We start from the raw sequence: 22,418 nt of genomic DNA, 5'->3' as shown, positions 1-22,418 counted from the left end.
AAATAGCTATTTATTTTGGCAAGCAGAAAAGACTGTGTCCGCACTATTTTCATATTAACGCTATGCATTACTTTCATTAAGTTCAAACAGCGACAGCGTGAAATAAAACTACAAGTTTAGAACACAAAACTACAAGTAACAATTCTGTACTGTGTCTGGTTATGTATGAATCCAGAGTAGTAGAACACGAAGTATTGGAGATAGCCTGCATGCTGTGATGTTTTATGAATAGATATACACTTAATGTTCAAATGTTTGCAAGTGTTGTGTGTTCCTTGGTGCCATTTTGTATCTTTTACAACATGTATAGTGACCAAAATATGTATTTTACCAAAGTAATTTTGTTTTTTTTTGTGATTGTTTAGTGTTGTGATTTTGTTTTTTTTGAAAGTAAAGTGACTTTTACTTGTGATAATTCTGTTCCTGAAAATAATGGTCATCAGCCAACTTCAGATAGCCATATCTTTTGCTGTGTTCAAGCTACGGACAAAATTAAGTTTTACGAAAAAGGACATTTTGGAAATGGCTTGAACCCAACTTTTATATGGTATCAAAACTATAATAGGTACAATTTTACCATGTGGTGGGTTTTCATAGATTGCATCACATTTGTGTAAGAAAAATATCTATATATATTTAAAACTCTATAAACTGCAATCTCTAGCTTCCATTAACTGTCGTACACGTGTTCATGAGAGAGTGGCATTCCAATGGATGGCGTAGAATGTAGGCGTAGCATAAGCTCTGGTAAAAAAAAAAAAAGCGACAAATGTGGAAATGCAGAGGAGAGAGCAAAACAAAACATTGGTCACCAATTATCAAGTACAACACAAGGATTTGTAAAGAAAAATGTAGGAGGATATCGATATAAACCAAGAGGAGACAAGCAAAAGCTGTTTGTTTACAGCAAAGGTTTGTTTGAGAAAAGCAAAAGCTGTTTGTTTGTAAACAAAACTTGGTTCTTGCAAGACTAGCATATTCTCACCGGAGCTTATGCTACCCCTTTGTACTACGTCATCCGCTGGAACACCACTCTCTCGTGAATGCATGTGCGCAATGATGGATTTATGCACTTTATTTTTCTTCAAAATCGTGGCCACCATTCTTTGCCATTATAAAGCTTGGAAAAGCCACAATTTTTTTTGAATGGGTCATATGATGCAATTTCAAGTTTTTCTTTTTCTTTGGAGTGTTACAAGCTGTTTGTGCATAGATAATATCCCTAAAGTTGCAAAGGCTAAAGTCTCAAACCCAAAGAGATATTCTTTAGAAAAGTTAAGACTTGTCCACACCCTCCTAAAACAACACGTTTAAAAACGCCTCCACATGTCTACGTCACTGTATGGGAAGATAACGCCGCCAAAGAAAGAAGGCGTAACTTTTATTCTCGCTGTAGTATTGTTGCTGCAGCCGTCGTCATGTCGTGGAGACACTGTGTGTTTCATTGTGAAAGTGAAACTTTGTTTTGGCCTTCCAAAAGAGGACACAAATAAAAATCAGTGGTTAAGTTGTATTTCAACACTGTTACAGAAAATTTCAACCCAGATATTTAGATATGTGCAGGGCATTTTACGGAGGACTGTTTCCTGAACCTGGGAGAGTAGCCTCTGTGCACAATGGCTGTTTCTATAAAGTGGGGCAGTTCCAACTTTGCAAGGACAGTCAGGTTGTTTTTTGTTGTTTGTTTTTTGTATTTTTTGTTATTTAAAGAATTTGTTACTGACGATTCAAATGCGAGTTTTGAGCAGTGTAGAGTAGTGCTTGTTGTTTTTTCTCCGATCACAAATGCAGACATGGTTTATGTTTACGCAGCGTGATACGCAACACAACGCGTAAAAAGACAGTCATTATAATCAGTAATTATGTCCCCACTGGATGCAACAAATGTCTCATTTGTAATGGGTTTTATTGGTTTTGTCTCATCACACTCAGACAACAGTATGTTAAGGGGCGTAACATTTCCGTCACACACTTGAGGTATTCGGCCAATCACAACGCACTGGATAGCTGGCCAATCAGCGTACACCATGCTTTTCAGAAAGATAAGCTTTGTAAAAAAGACTATGAGCTTTTGTTTCGGAAAGGCGGGGCATAAAGCAACAATAATGTACAGTACAGTATGTGGAAAATAATGTTTTTTTTTTAACCTTAAACAGCATAAGCACATTGCATTACACCAAATACACAAAATAATGTTCTTTTTAGCAACGTCATATGACCCCTTTAATACAACTTTTTAATGATTGTATTCATATGAAAGAAGAAAGTCATATACACCTAGGATGGTTTGAGGGTGGGTATATCATGGGGTAATTTTTCACTTTTGGGTGAACTATTCCACTAAACAATGATAGGAAATGTCTGAATAAACAGCAAGCCAGAGAATTTCCTTCCTGACCTCAGGTCACTGGCAGAAAATGGGGCTGGTAACTTTCATTTAGAGAGCAATCATGCAGACCTTTCAGAAAGTTTGGTTGTTACCCTCAAATATTGATGTTTACAATACTCCAAACCTAAATGTAGGCACACTTTGGTTTGAGTGGCTATTTGATGCCATTTGGCAATGAGTTTCCACTAATGGGCTTGAACAAAGGCTCGTGGCAGAGACAGGAGCAGCCATCAGGGTTGTTAGCTCTGCATGTTGTTCTGTGATGAATGTCTGCAGCGTTTCTTCTCCATTAGCTTCCAATGGTGCCGGTGGGAATCTCTGTCGTATACACATACACACGTTCTCTCCTCACTCTTTATTGCTCTCTTTGTTTTTCTCTCGCTCTCTTTGTTTTTTGCCAGTTGATTTTTATAGGAACTGCTGTGGTGGATGTTTGTTTAGGAAAAACTCAATCACAGGTAGACATGAGCCTATATGGAGTGGAGGAAGCATGTGAGGTAGCTTCTAATTGAACTAAATTGTTTTTCTCTAACAAAGTCAAATGTAACACTCTTGTGAGTAGGGTTGCAAAAAGTTGGAAACTTTTCAGGATTTTTTGGAATCTTCCAGGGATTTTAGGAAAGTTTCAGGATATTTATTGGAAATTTTCCACTCCTTTGCAACCCTACTTGTGAGTCTGTAGTAATTGCTCAGATGGCAGGGTTGTAAATTTGAATCCTAGGCTGTCTTCAGCATTGTATACTACCATTTTACTGTTTTTGATGTATATAATATGTATACTGCACATAGCATGCATTTTAAATGTGCAATGTACAACAGAGCTGGATGTGCTGGACACTGTATCCCACAAAGCAATTTGTTTATTTGTTTTTAAGTAATATCAGCTCCACATTTCATTGCTGAAATCTCATACATTATTTTTATAAAAAAAATTAAACATTATTTTTATAAATAAAAATTGTAATAATTGGAAAATAAGTAAGCTGTATTTCTTCGATAGACTGCATTCACTGAATTAAACATGCACTTTAGGTCATATGAAGTTGTGTTTGAAGTGTTTGTCATTGCATAAAATTTTTACTTTATATTAAAAAAAAATAGTTGGCAGGACATTGTTTATGAGTGTAGGATGCTATGGATAATTTCACAGTCTAACTTCCTGGCTGTAATAATATCTCTTTAATATGATGTTTGATTATCGATTGTTTTGTTTTACGAAAGTGTTATCTAATATTACATACTGGTGTTTCAGTGAAGAGATGCATTGAAGCATGTTTGTTAAAGGAGAGGTGAGTGTGTGTTTGATTAGTAGAAGGAGTGTATGTTTATCCAGGCTTGGGACGAGAGTTCCAGGTGACACCTGTTCCCTGACAGCCTTGTGGACTTACTCGCTTGAGCCTAGTGATACTTGATATGATGTAATGAAGGAAAAGTTACCCTTTTTCATCAGCGATTACTATAAATCATGATAGTCTTTTAGTTCCTTGATGGTGTTAAAGGGATAGTTCACCTTAAAAATGAAAATTTTGTCATTTACTCACTTTCTTGTCGTTCCAAACCTGTATGAGTTTCTTTCTTATGTTGAACACAAAATAAGATATTTTGAAGAATGTCGGTAATCAAACAGTTGTTGGTCCCCATTGACTTCCGTAGTATTCCTTTCCCTACTATGGAAGTCAATGGGGACCAACAACTCTTTGGTACTTCAAAATTCTTCAAAATGTCTTCTTTTGTGTTCAACATAAGAAAGAAACTTATTCAGGTTTGGAACAACATGAAGGTGAGTAAATCATAACCAAATTGTCACAAATTTTAGCTTCATTCTGTGCATTCTCTCAATAACTTTTAATTTTGTTAAATTGTATCTATTATTGAATTTTGACCTCTTAGCTTGAAATGCTTCAGACATATTTTTAGTCTAAAAGATGATCTGAATGTCTGTACTAATCAAGGAAGGGTGGCAGCTTGTATTCGTTTCATGATTGGTGTTTTACCCTTTGCCGCTGATATAAAAACAGAAAGCGACTTGCTGCAGCAGCCAGCCTGGTCCTTGGAAGCCACGCAGTGGATGATGTTGCCATGACGATGTGAAGGGGTTGTCATGCTCAGGGAGTGGCAAAAGCAAAATGCCATCAATGGAAGGAGAACAAAAGAAAAAAAAATTAAGATTGAGAAAATGGAGACCATCTGTATAACAGGCTTGTGATATTATAGCAAAAGAAACAAAAAGAAACTCACAAACCTGTACTAAGTGAGCAGCTATATGTATATGCACTAGATGGGGTGGTTTCATGCCCTCAGAACTCTTTGGGAGCATTAATGATGTTTATTAAGTGCTTTTGTTGTTTTTTTGGGTGGGTGTGTGAACTAGAGTAAACCTGAACTCTAGGGCTAAAATGCTTTCGCCCACCACAGTCACCATTTGACAGATCTGATGTTTTTACTATTAGCTCCACAAACCATTAAACTTTTGATTTCTGTCCTTCTCATGTGAATTACCTCTCCAGCAACCAGGTTGTCCTAGGCTGATTTTACACTTGCTTTGGAAAAAATTAATAAATAATATAAATAGATAAGCCACAGGTGCATCAACAGGTCTTTTGTCTTCAGATCATTCTGTGCATGTGTGCGTCAGGAAGATTCTTTTTGTCTACTACAGATCTTCGTACGATGACCCAACGAAACAGTAAGTGTTGTGTTCCTCCATGCTCTCGTCCTATGTATGAGCTGGATACGCATGATTACTGTTTTGTTTGTTTGGGGGAAGAGCACGCGGTTCTGGCTTTAGAGATGGGCGAGTGCGAGCATTGTGAACTGTTCTCAGTGAAGATGCTTTGTGCTCGTCCGAACTATTTTCAGACCGCACCCACCTTTTCGTCGGAGGGCTCTCGTGCGGGTCTGCGTGACGAGCGAGCGACGGGCCCGTCCCTTTCGCTTGCAGTGTCACCAGATCCACGCATCCTCTCTCGTGATCTCGAAGCGCGCTCCGGGGCTTCTTCTTCGATTCACGAGGAGGATGATATATCTCTTGAGTCTTCGGGCGATGAGCAGGCCTCTGAACGCTCCTCTCGCGAGAGGAAATCGGTCGAGGAGCTGCTCGAGGTGGTTACTCGCGCGGTGGACAGGCTGCAGCTTGACTGGCCACGCGACCAAGAGACCCCCAAACGTAGTAAGCTGGAGGATAGGTTTCTGTCGGGTGGGGACCTCCATGATGAACTGTCGAAGTCATGGAGCAAACCATATACTTCCCGCATTTTTGTGCCCTCGACGTTGACTTTTTCAACTATCGTGGATGCAAAATCGCGGGGGATATTCGGAGATGCCTCGGGTTGAAGAGTCGCTTGCGAGCTATCTCTCACCTGAATCTGCATCCTCGGTGAAGAAACCTACTCTCCCCACTAAACCTTGTAGAATTACATCATCGCTAGTGGGTAAGCTTATCAAGCTGCAGGTCAGGCTGGTGCTGCGCTGCACACTATGGCGGTGTTACAGGCATACCAGGCTGACCTATTGAAGGACTTGAGTGTGGGCAGTACAATCGACGAGGAAGCATTCGCTGAGCTTCGTCGGGCCACAGATTTGTCTCTCCGGGCGACCAAGCAGACGGCTCGTGCCATTGGCCGGTCGATGTCAGCTTTAGTCAGCACGGAGAGGCATCTGTGGCTTAATTTGACGGGCATTAAAGAGAAGGAACGTTTGTTTCTTTTAGACTCCCCTATCTCTCCATCTGGCCTGTTTGGCGATTCAGTTAATTCGGTCGTCGACAGGTTTAGGGAAGTAAAGAAACATGAAGAAGCGTTCGTTCAGTTTCTTCCTCGCCGCACTCAAGGGGAGGGGCCATCAGCCACCCAGCCTCGCCCCGGTCCTTCAAAAACCAGGGAGGTTAAAAAGCAGAGCGTTACAGACCGTGCTCCCCCTCGTAGGGATTGGGGACAGGTTCGCCGTGCTCAGCAACCTCCCAAGCCAGACCTCAGGACTTTTATTAATAGGAAGAAGAAGTCCTGACGCCATGGCACCCGTGCTGGTGGGGGGAGTCCCTCACGGGGTGGGGCGCGCTCGAGAGCTTTTTTCGCCCCGCCCCGTTACCCTCACAAAACCCCTCCATCCCCGCCGCTTCTGGTGTCTCGGGGGGCGGGGGTTTCCAGCAAGATTTTAGATGTTCCAGTGCTTCCTGCCATCATTCTGGACACGGAACATCTAACATCCCCTCAAAAGGAAGTATTGAAATTGGTACCACTCTCAGAGAGTCTGGGCAGCGTGGAAACTTCTGCCAGGCATTTCTGCATGGGTATTGAGCACAGTACGGGTAGGATACAGGATCCAATTTATTCGTCATCCTCCACGTTTCAACGGCGTGGTTTCCACTTCCGTGAAACCGGAGCTGATGCAGGTACTGTCTCAAGAGCTACAAACTCTTCTGGGCAAAGAGGCCATAGAACATGTTCCTCTTCCACAGAGAGAGTCGGGCTATTACAGCAGATACTTCCTAGTTCCCAAAAAGGGTGGGGGAGTGCGTCCAATCTTGGATCTTCGAGGCTTAAACCGTACAATCAGAGCACTCAAGTTCAAGATGTTAACCGTCAAGACGGTCGTGTCGCAAATTCAGCTTCGCGATTGGTTTATCACGATCGATCTGAAGGACGCATATTTTCATATAGAGATTTTGCCACAACACAGGAAATTCCTGAGGTTCGCTTTCGGGGGCGAAGCATACCAGTTTCGGGTTCTTCCTTTCGGCCTAGCCTTATCACCCCGCACGTACACAAAGTGCATGGATGCAGCGCTGGCTCCATTACGACTCCAGGGCATCCGCATTTTGAATTATATCGACGATTGGCTGATACTAGCGCAATCGCGAGAGATGGCGCTACAACACAGGGACATCGTGTTAGCTCATCTAGTTTCTCTGGGGTTGAGACTCAACACCGAGAAGAGTGTTCTCTGTCCGACTCAGAGAACGACTTATCTCGGGATCGTTTGGGATTCGATCACGATGCGGTCACAACTGTCTCCCGCTCGGATCGAGACCATTCAGCAGACCATGAGCAAGGTCAGGCTAGGCCAGGATCGCACTGTTCGTCAGTATCAAAAGATGCTAGGTTTCATGGCTTCAGCATCTACGGTGATTCCTTTGGGGCTGTTGCACATGAGACCGTTTCAGTTGTGGCTAAAAGCCAGAGGATTTCATCCGAGAGCCAATCCTCAAAGGCAAATAAAAGTGACGCGCCGCGGGCTTCGTACACTATCTCTGTGGATCAGACCCCGGTTCCTTGCCTTGGGTCCCACTCTAGGGGCACCGTGTCGTCGCAGACTGCTAACGACAGATGCCTCCCTGTTGGGCTGGGGAGCAGTTTTGGATGGCCACCCAGCTCAAGGGAATGGGGGGGGTCGTCAGCTCGATTGGCACATCAATTGCCTCGAGCTGATGGCCGCATTTCTGGCTCTGAAATATTTCCTCCATCATTTGAGAGACTGTCATGTTCTAGTACGGGTGGACAACACAGCAACAGTCTCATATATAAATCACCAGGGGGGTCTGCGCTCACGCAATCTGAACAAGATAGCGAGGCAGATTTTTCTTTGGGCCCAGGACAAGCTCCTGTCACTCAGGGCAGTTTACATTCCGGGGCGTTTGAATGTGGGAGCGGATTTACTGTCCAGACAGACACTTCCGACAGGGGAATGGAAACTCCACCCAGAGGTAGTGGAACAGATTTGGGAAAAAATTTTACGAAGCAGAGGTGGACCTCTTCGCCTCCCTTCAGACAGCGCAATGTCCCCTCTACTTCTCTCTGAGTCACCCAGCCCCCCTGGGTCTGGATGCGATGGCACACACATGGCCCAGAATGCGCCTGTATGCATTTCCTCCAGTTTCTCTGCTCCCGGGAGTCCTAGCCAGAGTTCGCCAACAAGGGTCTTGCCTCTTGCTGATAGCGCCACGTTGGCCGAACAGGGTATGGTTCTCGGAGATAATATCTCTCCTCGACGGCTCGCCTTGGGCGATTCCGGAGAGGAGGGACCTTCTGTCTCAGGCAGGGGGTACGATATTCCATCCCAGGCCCGACCTGTGGAATCTTCATGTTTGGCCCCTGAAGGGTACCAGCTGAGGAACACAGGGCTGTCGCCGGGTGTTATTGATACCATCCTTAGTGCTAGGGCTTCCTCCACCAGACGGAGTTATGCCAGTAAATGGGGTGTCTTTGACAGGTGGTGTGTGGTACACAATGTAGATCCGGTCAACTGCCATATTGCTTCAGTTCTGGACTTCATGCAAGAGAAGTTGTCAACAGGCACATGCCCTGCTACTCTTAAGGTTTATGTGGCCGCTCTTTCGGCTTGCCACGCCTTGATTGACGGGGTGCCACTCGGTAGACACCCTCTGCTCTCTCGCTTTCTTCGTGGGGCCAGACGACTGAGGCCTACAGTAAAGACCAAGATGCCTTCTTGGGACTTAGCTATAGTTCTCGAGGGTCTGGTTGAAACCCCCTTTGAACCTTTAGAGTCAGCGTCTGATAGACTTCTAACTCTAAAAAATGGTTTTTCTCATGGCAATAACTTCTTTGAAGAGGATTGGGGATATGCAGGCTCTGTCTATCTCACCATCATGCTTAGACTTTGCCCCAGGGAGCGTGAAAGTGATTCTGCATCCTCATCCTGATTACCTGCCTAAGGTTCCGTTTTCGGCTGTACATCCGGTCATTCTAGAGGCCTTCTGTCCTCCGCCGTTCGCAACGCCGGAGCAGGAGAAATCTTATAGACTGTGTCCAGTCCGTGCTCTTCAGACTTACGTCCACCGCACTAGCCAGTGGCGTAAGTCGGAGCAACTGTTCGTCTGTTATGGTGGTGGTAACAGAGGAGCAGCTGCCACCAGGCAGACCATGTCTCACTGGGTCAGGGATGCTATTGCTTTGGCTTATGAGGCGCGCGGTCAAGCTTCGCCTATAGGTCTTAGAGCTCACTCCACAAGGGGGGGTCGCCTCCTCTAGTGCTTTAGCAAGGGGTGCCCCCTTACAACGGGTTTGTGATGCGGCAGGTTGGTCCTCTCCGCACACATTCATAAGATTTTATAGTTTGGATGTGGATCCATGCTACTCCGGGCTCTCATGTCCTTGAGTCAACATCACAAGCTATGTCTGAGGCCTTCTTGTGGTTTGGTAGCACACCTGCACAACCTTTAGGGGTCCAGACATTTTCAAGCACGGCGGCGTGGGTATTCTCGTTCCCAATGCGCTGAGCAGCGCAGCATCGACTGAAGCTTTCGAAAGGGAACGTTCCCGGTTACTTAGCTGTAACCTTGTTCCCTGAGAAAGCGGAACGAGATGCTGCGCTGCATTGCCGTACTGAAATATGTCCCAGGACTGCTCTTCAGACAAAATGTCCTGTTGATGCACCTGTGGCTTATCTATTTATAGCCCCGTGTTGCGGACGCGCTCCGATGACGTCATCAACCGAGGCTATATTACCACCGTGTCAATTCTATCGACGTGTTACACACATTATTCACAGCTGGTCACGAACAAGACGTTTCCCAATGCGCTGAGCAGCGCAGCATCTCGTTCCGCTTTCTCAGGGAACAAGGTTACAGCTAAGTAACCGGGAACGTTCTTTTGGCCATGATAATTGTGTTGTGAAAATCTGATATCTTGACGTCTGTTGGACAGTTTGATTCCACTACTTAGCTGTCTTTGCAAGTCTCTTATTACATTCATTATATCATTTGGCTTAGAATCAAGGCATACGTGTCCACTGTATACCACTATGTACAAATAGCAGCTATTTAATTGCGATTAATGTGAGTTTTCCATTTTTTTTTCTACATTTTCATGAACCCTTCTGGAGACCCTCGAAAAACCACTTTCACACCAGACAATATACTGTAAAAAATACTATAATGCCCTTTTCACAGAAGTCATGCTATTTTATGCTGTTACATTCTAGTCAATGCTGTTTACGCTTCTTCTTTTTCTGAGACAATTTGGACTGTATCTCCTCTTAGATTGTTCAAGCTCGATCCAAAAAAACTCAGTTCAGAACTTCAGACTGGAATGACTCGTCTTGCGAGTCTTATCCGACTTTTTTTAATGAACATTTGACTTATGGAACAGACGATCAAAACTGTGAAAAGTCCCATAGATTTTCATTGATGGGGTCAAAACTTTTGTACAATAAGACTTATAGAGTGTTTAATCCGTCTGTCACTAGCAAAGCTTAATGACTATCCTGGGACAACATGATAAATCATACTGTCAACATACTAAATCTTGTTAGACATGCTAATCAAACAACATGCTAATTGTGTTAGAAGCATACTAGCAACATGATAATCATGTTAGAAACATGCTAATCATGCTAAAACATGCTGATCGTGTTAAAACATGCTAGCAACATGGTAATCATGTTAGCAACATACTATTTGTGCTAGAAACATGTTATCAACATGTTAACAACATGCTAATCATAATAGCAACATGTTAAATCCTTAACAATGTATTAAATTGTGCTGCAACATGCCATCAACATCTGTTTAATCTATCTATCTAAACTTTCAAACTTCAAGCATTTACAACTGCTTCAAACTTTCAGGCTAGGCTTTCTCAAGCCAACTTTAAAGTTTGTTTACAGACTTTATTCATCTAGTTTTTATCATCATCAGTGCTTCTCTCAGATCACGTCTTTGATAACTTGATATTTAATTCTGGTCATTTGTCGGCGATGTCCACAAAACTGTCGGTGAGTGAAAATCAGGGCTAAAATCGTGCAGTGTATGCCCAGCATTACATTGCATTCAAAGTACACGCTTTATCGCTTTATCAGCTCTTCTTTTCACTGGGAATTGTACCCATGATCTTAGTGTTGTTAGCACCATGCTCTGCTGTTTAAACTACAGGAAAGCAGTTATTGGTGATGAATTATTTGAAATATTATAAACACAATATCAGTATTTATCAGCTGTCAAATGATTAATCTCGATTAATCGCATCCAAAATAAGTTTTTGTTCACATAATATGTGTGTGTGTACTGTGTATATTTATTATGTATATTTAAATACACACACATACATTTACAGTATATATTTTGAAAATATTGACACGTAGGTATGTATTAATATTCATATCATTTATATTATATTTATAAATATATTTGATATATAAACAACATATTTGTCTTAAATATATACATGCATGTGTATGTATTTATATATTCATAACAAAATATACACAGTACACACATATATATTATGTATACAAAAACTTTTATTTTGGATGCGATTAATCGTTTGACAACACTAATATTTATTAATCAACAGTACTGATATATTGCAACATTCACATCCATACTTTCATCACTTTTTTTTCTTTGCCACTCACTCCATGCAGGTGTGAGGGATATTTAGAGCAACTCTGTCCTATGCTTGAAATGATTGCATTGCCTTACAAACAAGAGAGAGTGAATTGCTGGCTCACAAAGAGACAAGGCCCAGTCGATCACGACTGAAAGTGAATAAGCCATTGAAAGCGAGACAGCAGCGAGTGCTACATGGAGGAAATGCAAGCACTGTGCTGTAGCTTGATGCTGATGACATAGACACGTGCTCTGTTGCACTTATTAATGACCACCTCTGGTTAAATCGCTTAAAGATAGCATCTGCAACCAGAAACACATTCTCAGCATTTTAAACAACTCTAACTACAGTATGTGTTTGAATCTGCATGGGATCTGTTTGTATTTTTGTATTTGGTGTTGGATGTAATGTTGATTGATAGTTTTAATGATTCATGGGTTATGGTTTTAGATGTTTTAATGATTTATGATTTAGGATTAAGGATATCCCGTAGGTTGCAACAACTCGGTGGGAATTTTAGAATTTACAGTGGTTATAAAACCGTTGACTGTCGTAGCACATTTAATGTCTGTTACATTTGCCTGTGGGCTCACCATGCATTCGACAGGAAGGAAAATAAACGGAGCATTTTGCTACACAACTTCACTGCTTTTCAGGTTCATCGTCAGGATTACGATGCATCTTGAATTTCTAAAAAATGTTAATATAATAGTGTTGACATCTGAAATGACTGTTTATGTCCTTAGAATTATATGTGTCCTTCAAGAGTGATTTGTGAGATATGTGTGCAACTTGATATCTTTACATGGTTTATGTGCAAACAAACCTGACTTTTATTAATCGTTTTTGCTTTGTACAACATATAAACATTTTTCTACTGAAAATATATTTGAGAAAATTTGATTATGTACCTAAAAGCACATTCAAAACTTAATAAACAATTGTGCTGCTTAATATTTTTGTGGGAACCATAAAACCGCAACATGCAGTTTTGTGTTGTTGCACAGTTACCCAACAGTTTCTTCTATTTCCAACTCAAGACAAAGTCTCTGCCAAAGCCGGTTTTCAAAATGGCCATCCTGTATGTCAATTTATGATGAGTCATAACTATGATTATGGCTAAGAAAAGCAGTTAATAGTCCTGATTTTTTAAGCAGCCTCCTTTCATGCTCCCTGTGGGTAAATTTGATTAGAAATAACCCCCTCCAAACAACATCAAAGGCTATGACTAATGTTTTTTTTTTTTTTCCAAGCAATTTTTTTTTTCCTGAAGAAAAACATTGCTATTTTGAATAAAGATGTTTTTCCTCTAAAACATTATCGATGCATTTGTTCTGTAGTTCCTGCTGATTTTACATCAGCTTTGGAAGCACATTAAAGGATGGGAAAATAATTGTGTTTTTCCACTCATTATTCATTACCAAAACATCAATAACGCCTCGCAAAAACAACATTTATGAATACAAACAAGTAAAATGAGGCTATTTGTACTCCTGGAAAGCCATTTTCATGTGCTTTGGAAGTGAACTGCAGTTAAAGAATAACATAATTTAGCAGAAAAGGACGTTTTTATATTGACACATGCTAAACCGAATTGCGTTGCATAGTGTTGCAAGAAGAGGTGCTACAGTGAGCATGATCATGAACTCTGATTTCCTATGGTTATTTATTTATGCTGAAGAAAATGAGAAGTCACAGATAGAAGTTAACTCTTGTTTTTTTTTTCTCTTTTCTGTTTTCAGCTGAACAAGCAGCAGTTGCAGGTGGTGAAGGAGCGTTTCCAGGCCTTCTTGAAAGGAGAGACGCAGATCGTCGCAGATGAGGCTTTCTGCAACGCTGTGCGCAGTTACTATGAGGCAAGACTCTCTGATTTACTTTCTATTTCAAATAGACTTTCAGAATCTTTGGTAGTGGTCGACCGATATTGTTTTTTGACAGCCGATGCCGATATCTAGGAAAGTAGGGGGGCCGATAAAGCAGATATATGAAATATGTATATATATATATATATATATATATATATATATATATATGAAATTAAATGTTCATTAGTCATTCAAAGGTTGGTTTGAATTATATAAATGCGTATTTTCTTAATACTGATGGCAAATGAGAAAGAATTGAAATGTTTGCCTTTCTATTACGAATTATATAAAAGCAATCGTTATAATATTTTCTGTATACATTAATTCCTTTGTTTAACCGTTCTATCGGATTATTAGACAGACTTCTATCAGTATTAGACAGAACTGTTAACAACGACATTAAACGAGAGGGAGAATGTGAGCACTATGTGCACAGGCTCTGCTGCCGGTCTCAATGCTGTCAAAATAAAAGTCCCGCCTCGGAACACATCGGGCAAGCAGAAAAACTTATCGGCCGATGCCGATATTTGAAAAAAGCCAAATATTGGCTGATATATCGGCCTTAGCGATATATCGGTCGACCACTAGTCTTTGGCCATTAGGATGTGACCAAAATGTTTACAGCTGGAGTTTTGATGAGGAACGAACTTCACAACCATTAAAAACTTGTTTTATATACACTGTAAAAACATTTTTGAAGTTCTAAATAAAACAAAGACTATTGACGTGTTTTACAAAAAAATAAAATTTTCACCCTTTTACTTAAATTTTACATTTAAGTTAATGTGTTGCCATTTTTTTGTCAAGTTCTCACTTGAGGAACTTTTTGAAAGTAGTAGGTCCTCCAGGTACTTTTCGTCAACTATTGAATACTATGAATTCTGACAGACTAGTATTTTCACATAGTGTTTGTGCCTACTACTGTATAAAGTAGGGGAGTAGGCATATTCAGACATTTATCAGTTGGACTGCTTATATGTGTGCAAAAAGTGTGAGAAATAAACAGTTAGCAGATGCATCTGTATTTACAGCATAGCGTCCTGGCTGTCCTCTTTGCGCTTGAATTTTCAACCCAACCCAAAGATATATCTCTGCCAAATCTCTTGCTCAAATCCGGTGAAGGAAATGCACTTTTTAAGTGCCTTTTTTCAAGTGGATCTCACCCGAAAGCAAGTGTGACTAAAGACTGGAATACACTACATGACTGTTTATATGATGATTTTAAAACATTAGGCATCATACACTTGCTGACTTTGTAAATGCTTACAGAGAAAAACTGGCATCATACACTAAATGACTGAGAATCACGCACTACCAGACTCTCAAAGCGTTCTGAACATGACAAACTCATGCAGAAGCATGTCTTGTTGTTAGATGCATGACAAATGAAAAAAAACCTCAAAATATAAAATATAATAATCTTCAAGCTGAATGAAACCGAAATCTGAAGCCCAAGTCTGTGCCCATCATGCACAATGTAAGATCTGTCAATTCCAACTGCACTTTTAATGGTGAAATTATAAATGGTGCCTCAAGGAAAGTTTTAAAAAAGTGAATTTAGTTCTCTTTTCTCTTAGCTGCTGAACTGACCTACAGAAAGAGATTTTTTTTTTAAACACCCACAGGAAAAATGCCTGGAGCTTTTTGCTTTGGTCAGCTGATAAATTATTGAAAATTGATTGGCTGAATTCTGTATGTGAAGTGATGCTCGAGCTCGGCTTTTCTTCAATTGCTTTACCTACCTCCAAGCTGTTTTTTTTTTCTTTCAGACAGTCACTTTTTATCTTTATTCATGTCTTTCATGTTCGTTTAATGGTACGATAAGGCATGCAATGTTTCCAGAGAATGGCGAACAGGCTCAACAGATGGTCCGCTGAATCAGACCGCATCAATGTACAGTATATTCATCAAACAAGCCTTTGGAATCAGTGCTTTTACCTTTCATATCTTACATTGTCAGTCACCGTCTTTCTTTCTTTCATCTCTTTCTCTAAATTTATTTTTCTTTTAGAACAGGACATGCCTATCATATCCTAATAGGATCATCATATCATATCAGTTGGCTCTCCGCTCTATTAATTGCTCTGGATGGGAAGCAGCTCTTTGAAGTTAGGTCTGATAGTCACTCTTGCACATGTGGAGGACTCTGTGTTGGCTGATCAAAGTTCCATATTGTCATTCACTGGCCATCGTGCTCATATCAAAGCATCTCTTTGGGTTCTGTGGGCCATTTTTGTAGCATACGCCAAAGTGTGCCACCAGGGACTTATGGACACTGTAGGAGTTTAATTGTAGTTCTATAGTGAACATTGTTTAGAAGATGAAGAGGAGCAAGGAATGACTGATAGGGGTTGCACTAGTAGTTAACTGCTTTGGGTAGTTTATCACTAGTTTTATTGCATTCTAGTTTTGTCACATTGCATCACTGTAAGTGCAGAGAGTAAAAATGGGTAATCATGCAACCTGTATGGATTGCATAAGTGTCTGCACATGTATTTTTGGGGATTTTGGGATTTTTTAAAAGTCTTTGTTAATGAGTAATAAGCTATTAAGCAAACCAACCAGCTACGATGTATCACAACATTTGAAGCAAAAAAAGTTTTTGAAAATTGGACAAAAGAAAAAAAAAGGTACTTTACTGTTTACATAATGGTTTTAATGAGGGAAAGAACTACAATCCCATGAAGCATAGCAAATGATATAATCAGAATATTTACAAAAATATTTAAGTAGTTTAAAAACATAGGGAAGATTCTATTACATTATTTACAGTGTTGCATTGAACTGAAGAGTTCTTTTGATGCATATTTTGTTTCTTTTTGAGTGATGGAGATTTCTCTGCAGAGTCATGGTTAGGATTGTTTTTTTGTTTTGTTTTTTTACCAGGAATTGGGCTGTTAAACACACACAAAAATTTTTTTGAAATAATGCAGGCTGATTACTTCAACAAAAGCATATACCATCGATTAACATCATCTTACCTCACAGCAGATCTGTCTTTTTAAAGGTTAATAAGTTATTCTTAAAAATCAATCACCTATTGAGAATATATTTTTTTTTTCTCAGAACTTGACTGTTAAAGTCTATTGTATGAGGAACTCAATAAATCAAACGTCCTGAAAGCTGTTTATACTTTGTGCATTTTATGATACAGAGCTCCAAAGCCACACTTTGCACTGTATGCCATTTGATTCATGTTCTTGTTCTTTGATTCATTTTCTTGTTCCTTATGTACAATTTTGACATCAATGATGTAGGCGACTACATAAATTAAAGATTAATTTTGAATTAATTAACATTTTGCCAATGGTTGGTGCATATATTTCACACCTAGACAGAAATATTTTGTATCCTTCTGAAACACAGTCATGCAGAATAACTTTGAGTGCTTTATCATCTGCAGTATGAAGTAAATATAGACCATCTAAACATCTTTTTCCACCTCTCACCTCGGGTCAAACAGAGTTTTGCTTTTTCCAGTCTCTTTCTCTTGAAGTTTTAAAAATGTCCGTCCTTTCTGTTCAATCTTTGAGGTCCAGCTCAGCTTCATTAGGTTCCAGAGATCATCGATATTTCATCAACATTTAATAACTGTATAAGCAAATGCATAATGTTGCCATTAGTTACAATACTGAGCTACTATAATATTAGTTCTTTGTGCTTTCACCCCATTTCCCTCTACGTTTAATATTTTAATAGGCAATACTTCAGTGTGAGTGGACTGGGCTCAAATTAAAGCATTTGGTTATTCTTTAACTCGGCTCTCTGAAATGCTTTTGTGAACTTTACTGAAGCAACAGAATACAGCACTCGTTCACAGACAATTAGCATAACCCCTGTCTATTGCCAAGCAGGACTGAGGTCATCTCTGAAGATCTCATACATCACACACACAGTACAGCTTTTTATGAGGACATGCCAGGTTACCAAGCAACCTGTTGTATCTTAGAGCTTTCACATAAACATGTCTTTAAATATGAGAGTGATTCCCCTAAATTATTGTTTCAACTGGAGTTACTTCAGGGGGGGGGGGTTTGTGCAAAGTGAGACTTGTGGATCATAAAGGGTCACTTACTTTAAATGGTGACCAGTAATGTAAAACCCTAATAAAATACTCAAAAGAGGATCTAAGCGCTTTCTGAAGAGTGATAAAAATGCAGTTTCTGACACAAAAAATAGCTCTCATCTTCACGGTTCAGTCATAACTCTCATTAGCGTGTCAGTCAAGCAGGAGCTGCCTGCCACCACTTTCATTGATTATGACAGAATGTGCTGTGAATTAAAGATGTAGGATTAGTCCCCGCAGATCCCCTCCCCTCCTCTCCTTTCTGCTGAGATATTTTTAGTGGGTTTGCAGGACGTGGGAGCATCCCACCGGTGCTGAAGCCAAGAGGAACTACAGGCCTGAGAGGATTCAGAGCCTTTGGTGGTGAGATTACCCAGTGCTCAGTGGTCATAATAGAGCTCAACAGCTTTTAAAGATCATATGAAATCAAATTTAAATTAAAAATTATTTAGTTATGTTTATTTATTTATTTTAAAACCAATGATAAACAAGACCAGTCTACCTAATTATCATACAAGAGACAGAAATGTAATGAATAGGAAAAAAAAATAATAATAACTAATGTAAAAAAAAAAGGCAATATTTACATACAAAATACAAAAATAACTGTAGGACTATATATATTTTAGAATTAGTTGTTTTAGTTCAGTTTTTTGTTTTCAATAATTTATTCCTTTTCCTATTAACACATTAATATATGTATTTATTTGCTTGTATACTATGATCAAAAATTTGACTTTTTTATGTTCTGTTTATTTATTTATTTATTTTAGACCGATAAATGAGACAAAAAATGTAAGAAAAAAAATTATTTAATAAACACACCATTTAATTAATTAATTAAAGTAATTCAAAAGTAAATTTAGGACTAAATTTAATAAAAAAAAAAAAATCACCAGTCATTTTTTCCTTTTTTTTCTTCTATGATTACATGAATTAATGTATTTATTTACTTACATACTATGAGGAAAATTTGGGCTAATAACTAAAATGCTTTGCACAATGCTTTGTTTTTTTCTGTATATTTATAAATTTATTTTTCAGTGTTGTCTGTTGGAATTCATGTTTGAGAATACATGGAATGTTCTGCCATTTTTTTTATTTATTCGTTCTTTTTTATTTTCCAGCTGTCTAGCATATTTCCTCCAGCCTGTTTATTATTTCCCACAATCTTCCATCTGCTCTAATAACCTGCATTTGCAGATGCTGGATGTTGTTTGATAAAGGACTGATAAGAAGCTGTTTAGTGCTTGTTTTTTCCAAGTTAAGCCGCTCTGTACTGGCACTAAACTCAGAAACGCAGTGATTCAGAACATACTTCCTTTTATTACACTCTGAGGACCTGTCAGATCATCTTCAATTATAATAATAGAGCTATTGTGTGTGAACAGAAGAGCTGCCATTTTCCTCCTCTGTCCTCAGCCTTTGCCATTTATTGACTGTGGCAGCTTTTCATTGTGCACGGCATCAATATGTTGCAATAGACTTATTTTGATCAATAATGACATCAACCTTCCCATTACTGCCTAATAAAATTTAAAAGTCGTGATTTGGCACCATGTGGGTGGTGGAAGCCTGATTGTAAAAGTTCAGGGTTGGTCATTATGATAATTATAGGTGAATTGGAAAGTTGAAAAGATTTTTGTGCTCTTTGGTGAGACATTTGACCTCAGGTCACCCCTCAGAACAGGCATTATTGATTAAATTTGTTTTGGGGATTCAAACAAAGCCTTAATCCTAATCTAAGCTTTTTAAGCAATTTTAGGGCATATCTCATCGCTGCTCCATTGACGTTTCAGACATGAATGATACATCAAATCATACGGCTTGTTGAAGAAAGGTGTGCTATTACTTTCCACCTTTGTGGAGAGGTGTGCTATTACTTTTCTTTCGATAATATAAACTTTATTTTTACTGGCTGTCGGACTGATAAATGAAAAGTAGCCAAGTTTTATTGACTTGGATGCTTGTTGGAAATAACATTTGCTGGGGGAAATTTGTTAGAAAAGGGATTGGTGAGTTTTTGTGTCATTCATGTCACTGATTTCAATAATGTGCTCTTCTCAGAAATTATTTGGGCGATAAGAGCCCTTGTGACTTGATGGAATCAGTTTCACATAACGAAAAATAATGTTGAAGTAATCATCAGTTCGCAAACACAGTTCAGTCCAAATGGATTTATAGATTCAAACAGCGCTCTCGGCTCTAAGAAGAGGCTCTAAACCATGATTAATCGGGCTATATCTAGTCTGAACCACTCACACCAGCTGACTAACAGCCTAATAGCCAGACCTTTGACTAAACTAGTGTCTGGTACACATTGCAGTTTATTCTGGCCATGAACGGCACACTTAGACAGGAAGAGCCATCTGACTGACATGTAAAGTTTTTTTTTTCATAGTTTTTTTATTTTTATTTTACAGGATAATTTATTGCATCTCAATAAATGAGAATGTCGTGGAAAAGTTCATTTATTTCAGTAATACAACTCAGATTGTGAAACTTGTGTATTAAATAAATTCAATGCACACAGTCTAAAGTAGTTTAAGTCTTTGGTTTTTCTGAAACGCGTCAATTTTCACAAGACTCATCTCTCTGAAAAACGAGGTGTGCTGTGATTGGCCAGCTGTCCAGCGCATTGTGATTGGCCAAATGCCTCAAGCGTGAGACGGAAATGTTACGCCTCTTAACATATTGTGAAGCCTTGTCCGGCCGGAGCGACGAGACAAAAACTTAAAACCCATTATAAACCCATTATGGGATTTCTAGTCATGTTTTCTTTTGGAAGGCAAAAACAAAGTAGTTTCGCTTTCTCAACGAAACAGCATCACACAGCGCAGCCTTGAGTGAGCAGAGGCTGGAGGCCTAGAGTGAGGCGTGGTTTAAAGTGAGTCACGGCCGGCTTGAGTGAGCAGTGCAGCAGGCGGATTCTACGAAGGAGCGTATCTTGGTCTTGCAGCAACCACATACGACGACCCCAGGATGGATGCCACTTCATCCATGGTGAAAGTCGATTCGGTGATCCACAGTGCAAAGTTAATGTATTTCTTCAGCGACCAGCACGGAGCAGCTCCAGGCATGATGAAGCAGATATCGTCCTCTTTTGGAAGGCCAAGCAAAGTAGTTTTGCTTTCACAGTGAAACACACAGCGTCACAGAACGTGCTGTTTCAGGAGGGCGTGGACGAGTCTCAACTTTTATAAAGAATATCTCTTTGGATTTGAGACTTTAGTCTTTGCAACTTCACAGGTCTTCTTTATTCACTAAGAGCTAGTAACACTCAAAGAGAAAGGAAAATTTGAAATTGCATCATATGATCCCTTTAACCTCAGCTGTCTCCGTAATAATTTTCCGATACATACAATTGAAAATCAATGCACGGAATAAATTATAAATTAATTATTATTAATTATTTGCCAGAATATTAGCGTAAGTGGTTTTCTCCATTATCTCATACATGACGTAAGCGTGCTCTGGCTCAGAAAGAGGAGTGGGGAGGGGGGATAATCGCGCTCAGGCTCGGTTCAGGGCAGTCGTGCCTAGTGTGAGCACACCCTTAACTTTTATAAAGAATATCTCTTTGGATTTGAGACTTTAGTCTTTGCAACTTTACAGACCTTCTTTATGCACCAAGAGCTTGTAACACTCCAAAAAGCTTCATCTATATTTGATCTAGAATTTAGTGTTTGATAACTTTATTCAATTTCTGTATATTTCCTACTTGCTGAAGGGCACAGGTAGCTAAATATGACATTTATTATAATGGATTTATGTGAAGATTATATTAAGTTAACTTAAATTAAAGTTATACTTTTTTTAAGTTTCCTAGAGACATCAGTTGTATTGGTATCAGTGATACTCGCCTTCAGTTATAAAAAAAGATGCCATTAAGCAAATATTGAAAAATAAACTGTCTTTGTTGTTTCTACCAGATTTCTATCAGATTTAAGCTTCCCAGTTCGTAGAAGTACTTTCCAGTTCAGTTTTGTATTTAACTGGTCAGCGGATGGACTGTGAGACTAGCTGACTCGCGACTACATGCTGGACATATATGTGACCCTGGACCACAAAACCAGTCATAAGGCTCAATTTCTAGAAATTGAGATTTGTACATCATCCAGAATCTGAGGGTGCAAAAAAAAATCTAAATACTGAGAAAATCGCCTCTAAATGAAGTTCTTAGCAATGCATATTACTAATCAAAAATTAGATTTTGATATATTTATGGTAGGAAATTTACAAAATATCTTCATGGAACATGATCTTTACTTAATATCCTAATGATTTTTGGCATAAAATAAAAATCGATAATTTTGACCTATACAATGTTTTTTTTTTTTTTTGGCTATTGCTAAAAATATATCCCAGCGACTTAAGACTTGTTTTGTGGTCCAGGGTCACATATACGATGGAGCTTAGGTGGAATACACACACCTAAAACATTTCACAGCATCTTCTGTAGCTTTGCGTGATGAGAAAGCCATTGTGGAATTAGAAGGATATCTGAAAGGTCAGGAGAAACTGGGGGCCAGATATGGATAAAGGGGTGAGAATCAAATCGATCCTGGGGTGCATTACTCACCGTATGACCTTTTACTTTAATTTCACCAAGAGTTGTGCAGTTTTGCTTAAGTTAAGAGTAAGACGCCCGTATTCTTCAGGCACCCCAGTAGTGTTTAATTGGCATTCCTACATAGTTTTCTTAATTGCCATTTCTCTATTTTCACTCCTGAAGCAGTGATTTAAATTTAAAT

General features: G+C 39.4%; 1 protein-coding gene across 14 annotated transcripts in view; it reads left to right on the top strand.

Moving 5' to 3' along the window:
• cadps2 (Ca++-dependent secretion activator 2) overlaps positions 1-22,418 on the top strand; it is a 132,956-nt gene that overhangs the window by 15,012 nt on the left and 95,526 nt on the right. For all 14 annotated transcript variants that reach the window (XM_042752855.1, XM_042752853.1, XM_042752851.1 and 11 more), the window contains exon 2: positions 13,476-13,589. In XM_042752855.1, the coding sequence (XP_042608789.1) occupies positions 13,476-13,589 (114 nt within the window). The remainder of the gene's footprint in view (positions 1-13,475; positions 13,590-22,418) is intronic.

Source organism: Cyprinus carpio, chromosome B25 (genome assembly GCF_018340385.1).
Source record: "Cyprinus carpio isolate SPL01 chromosome B25, ASM1834038v1, whole genome shotgun sequence".
Classification (NCBI taxonomy): Eukaryota; Metazoa; Chordata; class Actinopteri; order Cypriniformes; family Cyprinidae; genus Cyprinus; species Cyprinus carpio.
This window is presented reverse-complemented; position numbering and strand designations above follow the sequence as displayed.